Raw genomic sequence first — 13,672 nt, 5'->3', positions numbered from 1 at the left:
TCTAAATATAGTGTAAAACTTAAACTGACAATGATTTTTTTAAGGTGCTAAAATATGTTTCACAGAAGTACATTGCCATGCTTCTGTGCCAGTAGATTTGGTTCATCAAAGACACTAACAAAGCAAAACAGGACATAAAATACGCACAGTAGAAATGTCGGAAAGGTCGGACCACTGTGTTTATCTATATATCTTTGAGGGTTACAGTTACATCTGAAAATGACATTATAAATTAACAAGTTAGCTGATTTCACATATTTCCGCAACTTAAATCAATTGCCCATTGTTTACCCCAAAGTGATTATCATTGTTCCTGCAAGGTCACAGCAAATTGGCCTTTACTTCTGTACTACTAGTTAAGTAACATTTTGAATTCAGGACTTTTACTAGTAATGGAGTATTTTTGACTGTAGTATTTCTACGTTTATTTAAATAAAGGATCTGAGTACTTCCTGATGGTTTCTAGAGCCTGACTAATGCTGGATTTTTAAGGCTGATCCAGACACCTGTATTAAAGAGTTGCAAAAATCCCAAAATGACGCAGTAGCCCATCTTAATTTTAGACATGTACTTTTTTGTAAAAGATACCTTATCTTTGGTTTCAAAAGAATTGCGATTAGGCTGTTTAAGATGTGAATGCAGCATAATCCAGCTGTTTTAAGAAATAACTGAGCCCTTTTTTTTTCTTAAATGAAACTATGTATTTGTGAGCTGTTTGCCATTGGGCTTGCTGAGAGTCATAAACCTATTTCATGGGATTTATTGGCCACAACAAAAGTATTATCATGAGACTAAACTTTTTGAGGGGCTGTGAATTGTCTCACAATCAAGTAATTCACTGCTAGAAAATATGGTGCAATAAAATGTCAGATGAATAGATGTGATGTTGTGAAATAGTTTGCTGAGAGTTAAATATGAAGATTAGTACCACTCCGTGTGATGAATGTAGAGCTACAGCCAGCAGCTGGTTAGCTTAGCTTAGCTAAGACTGGAAACGGAGGAAACAGCTTGCCTGGATCCGTCCAACAATTGGAAAATCCACCCACCAGTACCTCTGAAGCTCACCAATTAAACCTTTATATGTCCTTTGTTTCATCTGTAAAAACCTATTTCCCAATATTTCCAACTATTCAGTTTCTTAGATATTAAATCAGTCCGTTTTAGCAGTAAAAAACATTTTATTTTGTCCTCTGTAGCTTGTACTGATCCTGATTCAGACCACCAGTCAGTACTGGAATCAAAATGTCAAAAATGCTCAGAGCAAAGCTTGTAGTGTGTGTGTGTGTGTGTGTGTGTGTGTGTGTGTGTGGTTATCTGTTGCAGGACACATTGAGTATCCTTAAAATGGACTCACTGCCTGAGTAGCCAGAGTGCAGCTTTTTAATCCAGACATTTCGGTGAAGAAGCCGCTGTGTCTGCTGACGATTGGCTGACTTCATCTGTTCTTCGCTTCAGCCAATCAAGCGGATGTCGACACGTCACATGTCATTACCGCTGAGCGTCTTTGTGTCTTCGACCAGACACACAGTGTTGAACCTGCAGTGTTGGTGGCAGCCTGTGTGTTTGTGTCCCCTCTGGATCTGAGAGGTTTTATAACACAACAGCAACATATGAGAAACCACACTGATGCTGCGTTCAAGTCATGTGGGACAGAAGGTAGTGATGGAATGATTGTCATGATTAAAAAGCCTTCGCACATCAGACAGCCCAAGATGGCAGCTGTCAGTGTTACTACTGACAAGCTTAATTTACACAGTGAATGAAGGGTTATTATTCAGCTACGTTGTGTGAGCTTGTCATGTTCAGGGGGAAAGGAACGATTATGTGTTAGAACAGAGTTATTAATGACTTAATAATGTATTTTCAGATTTTAACTGAAAATCATGATTTTCTCGTGTTGTTTCAACAAAAAATTTACCCATATTTTTACCCAAATTGAATATCCACTCATATCCAAAAGTTGCTGTTTCTTGTTGCAACATGACACAAAATGACAGCAGTTTACAGAAACCAGGGTTTGTTTGTTTGTAATGAGAAGAGCTCAGAAGTTGCTTCTGGTAGCAGAAAGTGAGGAGACAAATGCTTATTACACAGCCCATTTCCTCAGGACAGTTCAGCTCGAAGAAAATGTTGGCATTCTACCTTGTTGCAAACCACAAATTATGTTACATTTGCACATTTCATATGTATCATATCAATGTTTCTTAAGTGACGTAGTATATGAGCTGGCTTTGTCATGTGGAGGTGGAGGGACTGGTGTATGGCATGACACCTCGGCGAGACACTTATACCAAGCTGCAACAAACAACAAAATCAGTTGTGACTTAGCAGATCATTGCTGTGTTTTCAGCAGCTTGTCAGGCACCAAACGTTGGTGTTTTGGACTAATCCTTCGCCATGTTTCTGCCGCTGCATTTCCTGCCAGGCTCATTTCCCTCCTAACCAGGGAGTTTAAGCCAAAACAAGAAGTATTAGTAGCATATCCTCTACATAATATTGTGCAAACGTAATGTATTTGCAGTTTGCAGAAACATTAAAAGCTGCCCCCCTCCCTCCCCACTGACCCCCTCAATGAAAATAATTGAGGCCGGCATTACTTATTTTAAGTAGCTGTGGCACACTCATGTTTTTAAGCCAAAGTAGTGGTATCTTGTGAAACAACCGGCAGATTTTTACCATGCAGAGTCTACACTGTAGCCTATGCACATGGGCTACACCGTTGTGAGCATTTATACTTAAGCAGTGTTCTGTCTTTAGTACTGTTCAGGCGGGATCACTTACATAGGGATGTGGACTAATGTCAGTTTACCACAGGATGTCTGTAGTATAAATGTCTGATTCGCACGGGACAAGAAATCTCCGTAATTCTACCAGAGATGGGAGTGGTAACTCAGTTTGTGCCCTGATGTCACATGTTTACAGAGGATCGCATTTGCACAGGCTTAACATTACCCGAGGTAGTTTCTCCGGACCATTTTACAGAATGTAAAAGTCGCCGTAATTTTTATTGACATTATCCGTAATGATTACAGACATGGCGCGTTCAGACAGTAATAATTACTTTACCCCACGTCTCCACGTTAAACTAATCCCATCCGAATAGGGCTTTTGTCACTCTGCAGTTACACCTCCGAAAGAGCTGGCGGCGGAGGTTTCTGCAAAGTGTTGTAAACTTTAGTTAATTTAAAACACACCCAAAACACACATTAAACATGGCTTAGTAGAGATAATTTCAAACACAAGTACACAAATCGGCTTCACTATAACTCGCAGCGTTCACACATTTTTTCCCCACAAATGCAACATGCTAATGTTATTATTATTATTATTGTTATTATTATTTTACATTGTCTAAATTAACCTAGTGGCTAGCGGAGATTTCCTTTACTCATATGAAGCCAGGATAAATCACACACAAGACTTAAAATGCTATTTTTGTGAAGGCTTTACTGTCTTCACAATTTATTGATTCTTATCAGTGCAATAAAAGTAAATAAAAACTGTGTTTCCACTGAAGGAAATGGTTTCAGCTTACAAAAATAGATAGGAGGTCTGCGTAGCCGCGATGTGTAGTTACATTTTAGGGAAGGTGCACGTCAGGCTACGGTCTAGGTTACTGCATAGGCTCGGCACTGACGCAGAGCCTACGCTGTAGGTACGGTGTCGATTCGATGCAGAAAATCCTGCTGTGGGCATCCATTGGTACCAACTATGCCAGCATAGCTTGTCAGGAAGGGACTTACATAACACCCCAAATTTAGGCTAAATTTTGGCGAGGGATCAACGGGCATGGCCATTTTCAGAGAGGTCCCTTGAACGCTCACTTCAAGATATCTGAATGAAAATGTGTTCAGTGGGTAGCCACGAGTCTCCCCAAATATGTTCCCAGTAAATGTTTTGTTCCTTACAAAAAAGTACTCCTTCAAATTGAAGCTGCATTTGTCTCTTAAAGGAAAATGACAACTACAGCCTGTTTGAGGACAAAAGAATCACCTACTGTAACACATGTATATACAGATACATAACACACTAAAACAGGATTGTTGGGGCATCGGTGGCTTGGTGGTGGAGCGGGCACCCCATGTACAGGGCTGTTGCCGCAGCGGCCTGGGTTCGAATCCAGCCTGTGGCCCTTTGCTGCATGTCACTCCCCCTCTCTCTCCCCCTTTCACGCTTGTCTGTCCTATCAAATAAAGGCTAAAAATGCCCAAAAAATATCTTTAAAAAAAAAAAAAAACAGGATTTTTGTGGAACTCAAAATGTGAACTAGACTTGTATTAGTTTCTGCACACCAGATAATAAGTAACATTAACTGTAAAATAAGAAACTAAAGTATATCAGTATGCAATTCTTTTTCTCTCAACTAGCCTATATACTTTAACAGCAGATTCTCACAAGCTGAGCTCATGCACAGAGTTACATTTACTCACTAAATTCTCAGGATGTGCAGAAGTACTCAAAATGCACTGTAAATGTGAGCTCCAAATCATAATAAAACCTTAATACTGTATAATATTTCAACTGAATGTCATTTTTAGTGTGTGTTTGATCACAGACTGTAGAACAACGTGAATATAACCCATGCGATGTCATTTGTCTCGGACATTTTAAATCCTGGAATAAGGTTTATTACCATGTCTACTGTCTTGTCAGTTACACCTGATAATCAAGATACCACTGTTTCAGTACAATCTCCTCCTCATAAAACAATGAGACAAAGATTAATTATGAGTCATTAGTGTAATAACTGTAAAATAAAAAAGACCATCACCAACAAGATTGGCAGCGTCCTCACTGCATTTTACATGTTGTGGCTCCAGGTCAGATTTAGAGGAAAATCTGCTGGATAGCTTGGCGTCACAAAGCAGGAGGTGGGCGCCGTTTTTCTGCAGCAAAGCAAGCTTTGAAGAGAAAATCATTTCTAACGTGTTTATCCTCTTCAGTGCAGCCACGGGCTCCCAGGAGGGGGAGGTGAGAGATGAAGCAACAGGGTTTATGGGAGATTTTGAGAAAATACATAACGTCTCTGTATATAAACCGATGGTGTGTTTTTTAAAAATGACTCCTCTGTGACACACGTCATCCTTTTGGGGTTGATGGATTTTCTTTTCTGTCACCTTTCTCAATTTTCTTCAACCTTTTGCTGTGAGTGAACACGCTCCGCAGTGACCCGCAGTGAGAGGCCAAAAATAAATCCCCACAGTCGCTCATTTGTTTAGGATCGACATTTTGCCAGCGGTCGACAAACATCAGAGAAAATGCTGACGTGGTTTTAAGAGGCTGGTTTCTGGAATTGACCCTTTATATTTACTGAATATTTGAGCTGTTTAATTACAAATTTTCCCCCATAGTGATTATTTACATTAAATATTTCTTTCAACATGTTTCCTGCCAATTTATATAAATTTGCACATAAAAATATTATTTTTCATCAGTATATATTCTTTTAACCTGTAATTTTTGTCCCTTTTCGCAGCTGCTTTTATTATTTGTTTTCAAAACCTTTCTTGTTCACCTGTTTAATAATAGTTTTGACTAATGTTCCTGCAGTGTAAGTGTCTTAGCTTGAGATAGACAGCTATAACAGTGACTTACAGACAAATATACAGAACAGATGACACAAAATGTACCAAAAATCATAGTTCTGAAGCAATAATATATTATTCATCCTAAAATTAACCTAAACAGCATCTTAAAACCAGGGGCGGAGCCTAAGCATATAGGGGGAATCCCAGGGGAGATTTTTTTTAATCGTTTACATATGCACCATTTTTCGGGACAATTGTACGGTGGCCGAGAGAGGTCACACAAACTCCACAACACACGCAAATCCACACAACACACACACACACATTAAGGAAACACCCCCAAATTCAGAAAACACATTCATCGATTTGACAACACATACGCTGCAAAAAATTAACGCAATGCAAATGCTCACAACACAGGCAAGAAGCTGACCACTCCGCAAAAATGAAAACTGCATGGCAAAATGAAGACGACAACTGAAATGTTTCCAGGGGGGCCATAATCAGTGACGAACTTACTGGTTGTTGACATTCCCAGACTTCCCTCAAGACGCTGGTCGGAAGTTTAACATTTGTTTTAGGTGGAAGACAAGTAAGTGCAAATAACTTGGTCCTTGATAATGTTAGCATTAATAAATTGTCGTCGATTCTGGTCCAAACATCTAAGTTGTTTTTAGCGGCCAAAAGCATGTCCGTAAGTGATTGCGGTCCCCCTGGAAACATTTCCATTGTCGTCTTCAGTTTGGCGTGTGTTTTTGTTTTTTGCGGAGCGTTCAGCTTCTTGCCTGTGTTGTGAGTATTTGCATCGTGTTATCTCATTTGCTTGTGTTGTGAGGATTTGCAGCGTATGTGTTGCAAAATCATTGAATGTGTTTTCTGAATTTAGGGGTGTTTTCTTAATTTGTGTGTTTTGCGTGGATTTGCGTGCGTTGCGTCTCAGCCACCGTACATTTAAGGTAATAAAATGCCCAAAAATCTGTATATCCTTTGATATTTGTTCTCCAACTGTCTTCATGAAACCTGAGCGCAACAACTCTTGAGAATGACAAATTTTCGTTCCTGCCATATAAAAAGAGGCAAAAATTGTGTTCCCATCCCATACCACATTGCCCATTCCACCTCAAAATGAGTGAGGCTTATTGGTGATTGCACACACTTCAAGTTTATCTGCTTATCTGCATTCCTTCCTGCTCCTCAACATCTTCCATTCCCTCTGGATCTCCTTTACCTTGCTTTATTCTCTACAGTGTCATCCACCTTTGTTTGAACACTCTCTCCTTACACCTCCTCCATTTTCTTCATCGGGGTGAGAGCAGATCAATCCTTTAGCTTCTGTTTCTTCCTCCTTCAGGCCCTCCGCTGCAGCAGAGGCCCTGTAGCTCATATTCCATTTTCAGTGTTTCATGTATAATGCAGCAGGTCCCTTCATCAAAGTGAACATGTCTGTCAGAGCAGAGGGCAGGCCAGAGGTTCACAGTCAGATCTGACAGCTGAGAGGGGGGAAGGGTTGTCTGACCGCAGTTTAAATAAGTCTCTTTTTTAACAGCGGCACCCACAGAAATTTTTCATAGGGGTGGGCAGAGAAAATCTTTGGCTGTCAATGTTATCCGCTGCGTATGGACTAACACCTGTACAGCTAACATTTGGAGTTCCACAATAATCCTGTTTTAATGGGTTATGTATACATGTTAGGCGATTCATTGTTCTGCACATTGGCTGGTTGTTCTTTTCTTTGAAATGGCAAATACAGCTTTAATTTGAAGGAGAACATTGCAACAAAACATTTACTGGGAACAAGCCTTCTCAAGTTTAGGGGAGACTCATGGGTGCTCATAGAACCCATTTTCATTCAGGTGAGAGTTCAAGGGACTCCCGTGAAAATGGCCATGCCAGTTGTTCCCTTGCCGAAATTTAGCGTAACTTTGGAGCCCCCTTTCCAACAAGTAATGCTGAAATGGTTGGTACCAATGGATGCCTTGGGTTTTATTATTTCCCAAAACACCACTACCTTCATGCTAAGTTAAAACACAGTCTTTTAAAGACAGTAACGTTGGCCTCTAATTGGCCTACTGTTTTGGTTTTTTACCAGTACTGACAATTTGGAAATATTCTGCACCTACATTCAGTATTTATGAATTGATTCTTGGGTTTCAACATTTTTTTTGTTTCATTGTGATGGAAAAAGTGCATTTATATGCATTTATTTTGAAAAAAAAGAAAGAAAGAAGAAAACTGCGGAATCAGGTTCAATTGGCTTCCTTTAAAATATTTTTTACATAGTCTTTGGTAAAAATCTTTAAAAACCCAAAAACCTAATCTGTGGAAAATTACGAGTGTTAGTAGAAACACAGGAGGTCCAGAAGTCATCTCTAGGGTTAAAATTTGGGAAACATAAATATTTAGAGAAAAAAAAGTTACAATGAAACTTCCAAAAATCAATATTACAAAAATCTCAGCCGAAATTTAATCTCAAGAATAGAATTTGGGCGCTGACAATTGATTGACCGTTCCTTGTTTTTCAGTTACTCAAAGAGAGGATTTCTTCATTGTGCTTATGAGACAAACCTGTTTGGTTTTGTTGGGTTTTATACGCTGGTCCCGAAGAAACAAGATTTGATTTTAAATATATTTTTTGACAAATAATGTAACTTGCATTAAAGATTGTGTTCTTGCAGCAAGAGGCATTTTGTGAGGGGTGTCCGTGTGTAAAATCTGGCTGAAAATCATTTAAAAACTAGTCCATACCCATTGAGTGCACAGTTGGCCACATACAGTTTAACATGGTGTGTGTTCGGGATACAGGTCATAGGAAATTGCAGATTAAATAGTCAACTGAACCCATTAAGAAGAGCAATGTATTCAGACAGAGTGTTTGTGAATTTGATAGTACGATTGCAGCCACACACGATCGGTCCCATTTTAGACATTTTTCTGTTGTTATAGCGCCACCCAGTTGCCAATTAGAGTTAAATTTCTCCAGTCACCTTGAGGCGTCCTGTTCTACATATCTACCAAGTTTAGTAAAAATCGATATGGCGGTTAGGCCTAGATAAGAAATTAGCTCTCTAGCGCCCCCATTTTGTTTGATGGGGTCAATAATGGAGGGGTCCCCTCAGATTATGTGTGGTCATATGCCTACAAAGTTGCGTGGTGATCGGTGAAACCCTTGAGATGTTATACACCTTTATGTGATGAGCCACGCCCTCCGCAATATTCATTGCCTTATAGAAGCACAGTTTTAGTAAGTTTTCCAACTTTTGCCAAGAGAGAACTTTAGATATTGGTCCCTAGATTATGTTCACCGAGTTTCATATAGATCGGTCAAACTTCCTAGGAAGAGATTGATTTTAAGGGTTTCTTCAAAAAATTCAAAATGGTGATAAATCTATATAATCGGAAGTTATGGGTTCTTGAGGCAAATTTGTTCCTCATGAGGAGAGGCATCTCTGTGCAAAGTTTCATGTCTCTACGACATACGGGGCATGAGATATGCCCTTTCAAAGTTTGCAATTTCAATCGGTTGCTATAGCACCCCCCTTTGGCCAATTGATGTAATATTGCTTCATTCGCATCCTCCCATGACCCTCTACCACTGTGCCAAATTTCACATGGATTGACCAAGTCAGTGAGGAGAAAAACGTGGAACAGACACACAGACAGAGTTTTTGTCATTATATAGTAAGATTGAAAATTTGGCTGATCTCTGTTAAAACTGGTAGAAATCCTGTCCGGTGTCCGGCTTTCCATTTTTTTTTCTTTTTTTGAATACAGGGAAAGTTGATAATAATACATCTTTTTTTATTTGTTAAGCACAAGTGGGAAATTTGGACTAAATCGTGGCAACAAAGGAAGGGTCAGAAGGTCATCACTATCTCTTTGGTTGCAGCCTTTTATGAAACATCAATACATTTGCACATTTGAACTTTTGACCCAAGAGTGGCGCTAAAAGGAACTCACTGTGTCTCCACAATAAAAAGGGTCTGTTTTTCTGAACATGCACAGGATGGGTTCAGCCAGAATGTGACTGTGTACTCAGAGGTGTTTAAAGCATAAGTTGGAAGAACATAGACGGGTTACAGGCATACAGTGCGCACCATCAAACAGCCTACAAGTGCAGACAGCACTGTTGGTTAAAATTAAACTGTGTCTGTTGGGCATGAGATGGAAAAATGTGGCTGAAACACATCCTGTATAGACATAGTGTGATATTGGAGGAAAGATCTGTAAAAATTCATGAAGACCTGAACATCTTTAGTTAATGTCACTGAAGCAAAAGAAACTCACATGCCAAAGTTTGTTTAGATGTAGATTTTGCTTGACAGTAGTGCTAGATGCAGGGTGAGGGAGGTCGCCTTAATCGTGTTTGGACTGTGAATATTAACATCACACTTCAAGTAAATATGGCCGTGGATGTCCAGATATATCTTGCTTTGGACCAAAGCGTTGGACAGTCTGGTAGCCAACATCACAAAACCTCTGGCGGCGACTTCAGCCTTGATGACTCATAGCGGTCAAACCCTAATTTACAAACCTGGCCCGACCTCAGAGATTCTCACTGTCTCCGTCTCTCTCACACACACTGCTAACAGTTTCTATATGAACGTCTGCCCCGAGCCTTTTTCATCAGCTGGCTTTGTTATGTCAGAATATAATTTCACCATACTGGACCACAGCCAAATCATGACCCTCTCTCTCTCTCTCTCTCTCTCGCTCACACACACACACACACACACACACTTACAGTGGAGTGTAATTATCATAATTGTGTCCAGTGTTCGAGGAAACACCATGTCAGGCCCAGACTCCACACACTAACCTGTATGAACAAGAACTCATTTCTGTCCGGCATTGTAGCCGCGGTGACTCTAAAATAGACCACACCATTTCCTATTGACGATGAGATTAGAGCCCATTTACCAAACTAATCTAATGGAAAGGGACAGGAAACTCACTGAGGTAATTATTCATTTGCTGGAACTCAAAGAAGACTGAAAAATAAATCCTCTTGACTGAGAACAGCTCTCTGTTATTTGTGATAAAATAAAGAGAGATTATAAATCTTAGTTTCACGAGACATAATGATTGCAGTTGCCATTAGGACTCTTTATCCTCCCATTAAAACAATGTGTTACATACAGTAATACATAATGAATTAACATCTGTTTTGTAACACACTGAGCTCCACATGACAATATTTGTATATTATGTTATTTGTTAAACACTAGGGATGTACACAAGGGATATAACGCTGGCCGATATCGACCAAAGAAAATAAAGAAAGTAATGGGGGCCTAAGGATCTTTTGTTAGATGGCAGTAACATTAAAGGGGCCCGATAGGCTCATTATCAGGTTCATACTTGTATTTTGGGTTTCTACAAGAACATGCATAGATGTTTTAATGTTCAAAACACTCTTAATTGTCCTCATACCATCTGTGCTGGAACCACAGATGTATATTCACCCTCTGCCTTAGACACTCCGTTTTAGCGCCTGCCCTCCATACAAAAAAGCCCAGTCTGCTCTGATTGGTCAGCATTTCCAGGTCTTCTGTATCTCGCACATTCCAGGGGAATGATTGTAACTCAGTATAGCGGCATTTTTACTGTAAAAAATGACCAGTAAAAGCTTCTAAACACAACCAGGCTGGAAAATTATCTGAAATCAGGAAGAAATTAACATTAGTGAAAAACATTACATGTTTCCCCGACATTAGCATGTAGCTACATGTAGCAGTGTGGGCTACGTAATGTAAATACTTGCAGTAGCGCGCCAGGAGCAGATGACCATATAAAGTAATCCGTCATGAGCTGACGTCTCAAAAATAGAAAAAGCATTGGAATTAGAGTATTCAAAACAGTCTGATGCCAATGACTTTTGGTCCCAGGCAGGGACATTGTAGTGGAGGAAAAGGGGACTCATTACACAGGACCCCAGTGGGAGGGGTGCCATGAAAAGCCTGGAGTGAAAAGTTTGGTTTTATTTCTACTTTTTTATGTCTAAGTAATTAGTGATTTAGATAAATTAAAACTATAAATTAGTTGAAAGACTGAATTGCGTATAAAAAAAAACACTGAAAACTTTCTGTGGTGCCCCTCACCCCATAAAGGCGCAAAATGGTTTAGTCCGCCCCTGCACTGGGATTCATCTCTAAACACATCTGGATCCAGCTGAGTGATTACTTAGGCTGCTGGATCACCAACGCACACTGTCATGTCTTTCCCCAAGAAAGGGAAATCTGGGCTCCAAAAAGAAAGGAAAGGCAAAGAATGCAAGCTGACTGAAAAAGTAATATTTCAAAAGGTACATGAGAGAGACATCGAGCAAGAGAAGCAGGGCAGGGAGCCCAAAGAGACTGCTTATGCATAGGGCCCAGAATTTAGTGCTACGCCCTTGCTGACAGGGATCAGGGTTTTCAAAAAATTTACTAAATTACTAAACCACATTTAATATAAACATCTGACACTGTAACATCATATAAAGATATACTGTATGTGACAGAAAATAAGGAAAACAAGACATGACTCCCTTAAACCATTATCAGCAGTGTAAACAGTTGTTGGCACATCTGTGCTGTCAGCAAGGGTAAAAGACGACCCGTTGTTGTGATCAACATGGAGCAAACATCCACCATTTCACTATTCTACGTTTTACCTCTAAAAAAACAAGAAAAAAAACATGGATCACCTGAATGGGTATGGTTATCCTCGTTTGCCTCTAATTACACATATTGCTTTGTGTATTTTTCCAACAGGACAGTTTTCCTGCCAGATTTGGAGGAATCCACTTTGTGAACCAGCCCTGGTACATCCACGCTCTCTACACCGTGATACGACCCTTCCTCAAAGACAAGACCAGGAAGAGGGTGAGGCCATAAGTTATTACATCAAAGCAGCTATAATCGATATCTTTAGATTAACGACTGCTGACTGTTCACTGCCTGCTCAGCAACAAACAGCAGGCAGACAGTGTTAGAGATGAGCTGGTAAAAAAAAATTGGAGCTTTTGGCAGCTAGCAGAGACCAAGAGCAGAGCTAAAAGAGAGTGAATATTGGAATTTCGTTCATCAGTTGGACACAAACATAACTCCAAAGGAATATCCATGTTGCTCATTAACTGCTGGATGTGAACTATTTGCCAGTAAGTTCAACATATTATCAATTTAAGAGGTGATTTCATGTCAGTGTGTTGAACGCTTATTTCCGCTGCCCCCTAGTGGCCAAAAAATCATTAAACTTAGGCTCCTCTTTAAGCATTTTAAACTAAGTCATCAACCTTAATTGTCTTACTGTTTCCTTTCCCTTTACAGATCTTCATGCATGGCAACAACCTGAACAGCCTCCATCAGCTGATCCATCCTGAGATCTTGCCGTCGGAGCTCGGTGGGATGATGCCGCCGTACGATATGGGCACATGGGCGCGAACACTGCTGGACCACGCTTATGATGAGGAGACAGACTACTGTCCGGAGTCCTACACCCTGTCAGTACAAGACCTGGAGAGAGACCTGGAGAAAAACCTGTCCCCAAAAACAATGAAGAGGTCAGCTCAACACTTTTAACCTTTTATTACCTACAGTATGTATCAACAGAACATCCATATATTGTCAAACTAATTATGTGATTGTTGCATAATTATTGTAAACAAGTGGGATAATGATGAAGCTGCTGTGTAGATTTTATCACACTGCTTTTCCTTTCTTCGCCACTGCTCCCACTACCTGTTATCTTCTACTGAAGACAAAGAATTAATATTAATTTATTTATTTGACAGCAAAACAATAGCAAAATATAGTTAGGAGCCGTTGTGAGGAATTTCTTCAGGTATTTGCCCAGAGTTGGAATATTAATTAATAAAATGAAACAATGAAAATATTGAATCGGATACAAACGAAACAGAAAGCTAAATAACAAAATCCTAATAATGAAAATAAAGAAATGATACAGTAAATACTTAAATCTCATTTTACAAAATAAAATCAAACTATTATACTGTGTATGTTGTCATATAATTTGACATATTGCTTTTTATTATTTACTGTTATTGTTTATATAATTAGCATTGATTGTCATTTAATATTCTAGTATTTGTTAACAATGAATATTAAATATTCACATGGGCCTATAGACTTTTAACACAGTAACAA

At 39.5% G+C, this 13,672-nt stretch overlaps 1 protein-coding gene across 1 annotated transcript in view; it reads left to right on the top strand.

The window, feature by feature from the left end:
* Positions 1–13,672, top strand: part of clvs2 (clavesin 2) — a 49,595-nt gene that overhangs the window by 31,251 nt on the left and 4,672 nt on the right. The window contains exons 3-4 of the mRNA XM_049589827.1: positions 12,281–12,391; positions 12,836–13,068. Of these exons, the coding sequence (XP_049445784.1) occupies positions 12,281–12,391; positions 12,836–13,068 (344 nt within the window). The remainder of the gene's footprint in view (positions 1–12,280; positions 12,392–12,835; positions 13,069–13,672) is intronic.

The sequence above is a fragment of the Epinephelus fuscoguttatus genome, linkage group LG11 (genome assembly GCF_011397635.1).
Source record: "Epinephelus fuscoguttatus linkage group LG11, E.fuscoguttatus.final_Chr_v1".
Lineage (NCBI taxonomy): Eukaryota > Metazoa > Chordata > Actinopteri > Perciformes > Serranidae > Epinephelus > Epinephelus fuscoguttatus.
This window is presented reverse-complemented; position numbering and strand designations above follow the sequence as displayed.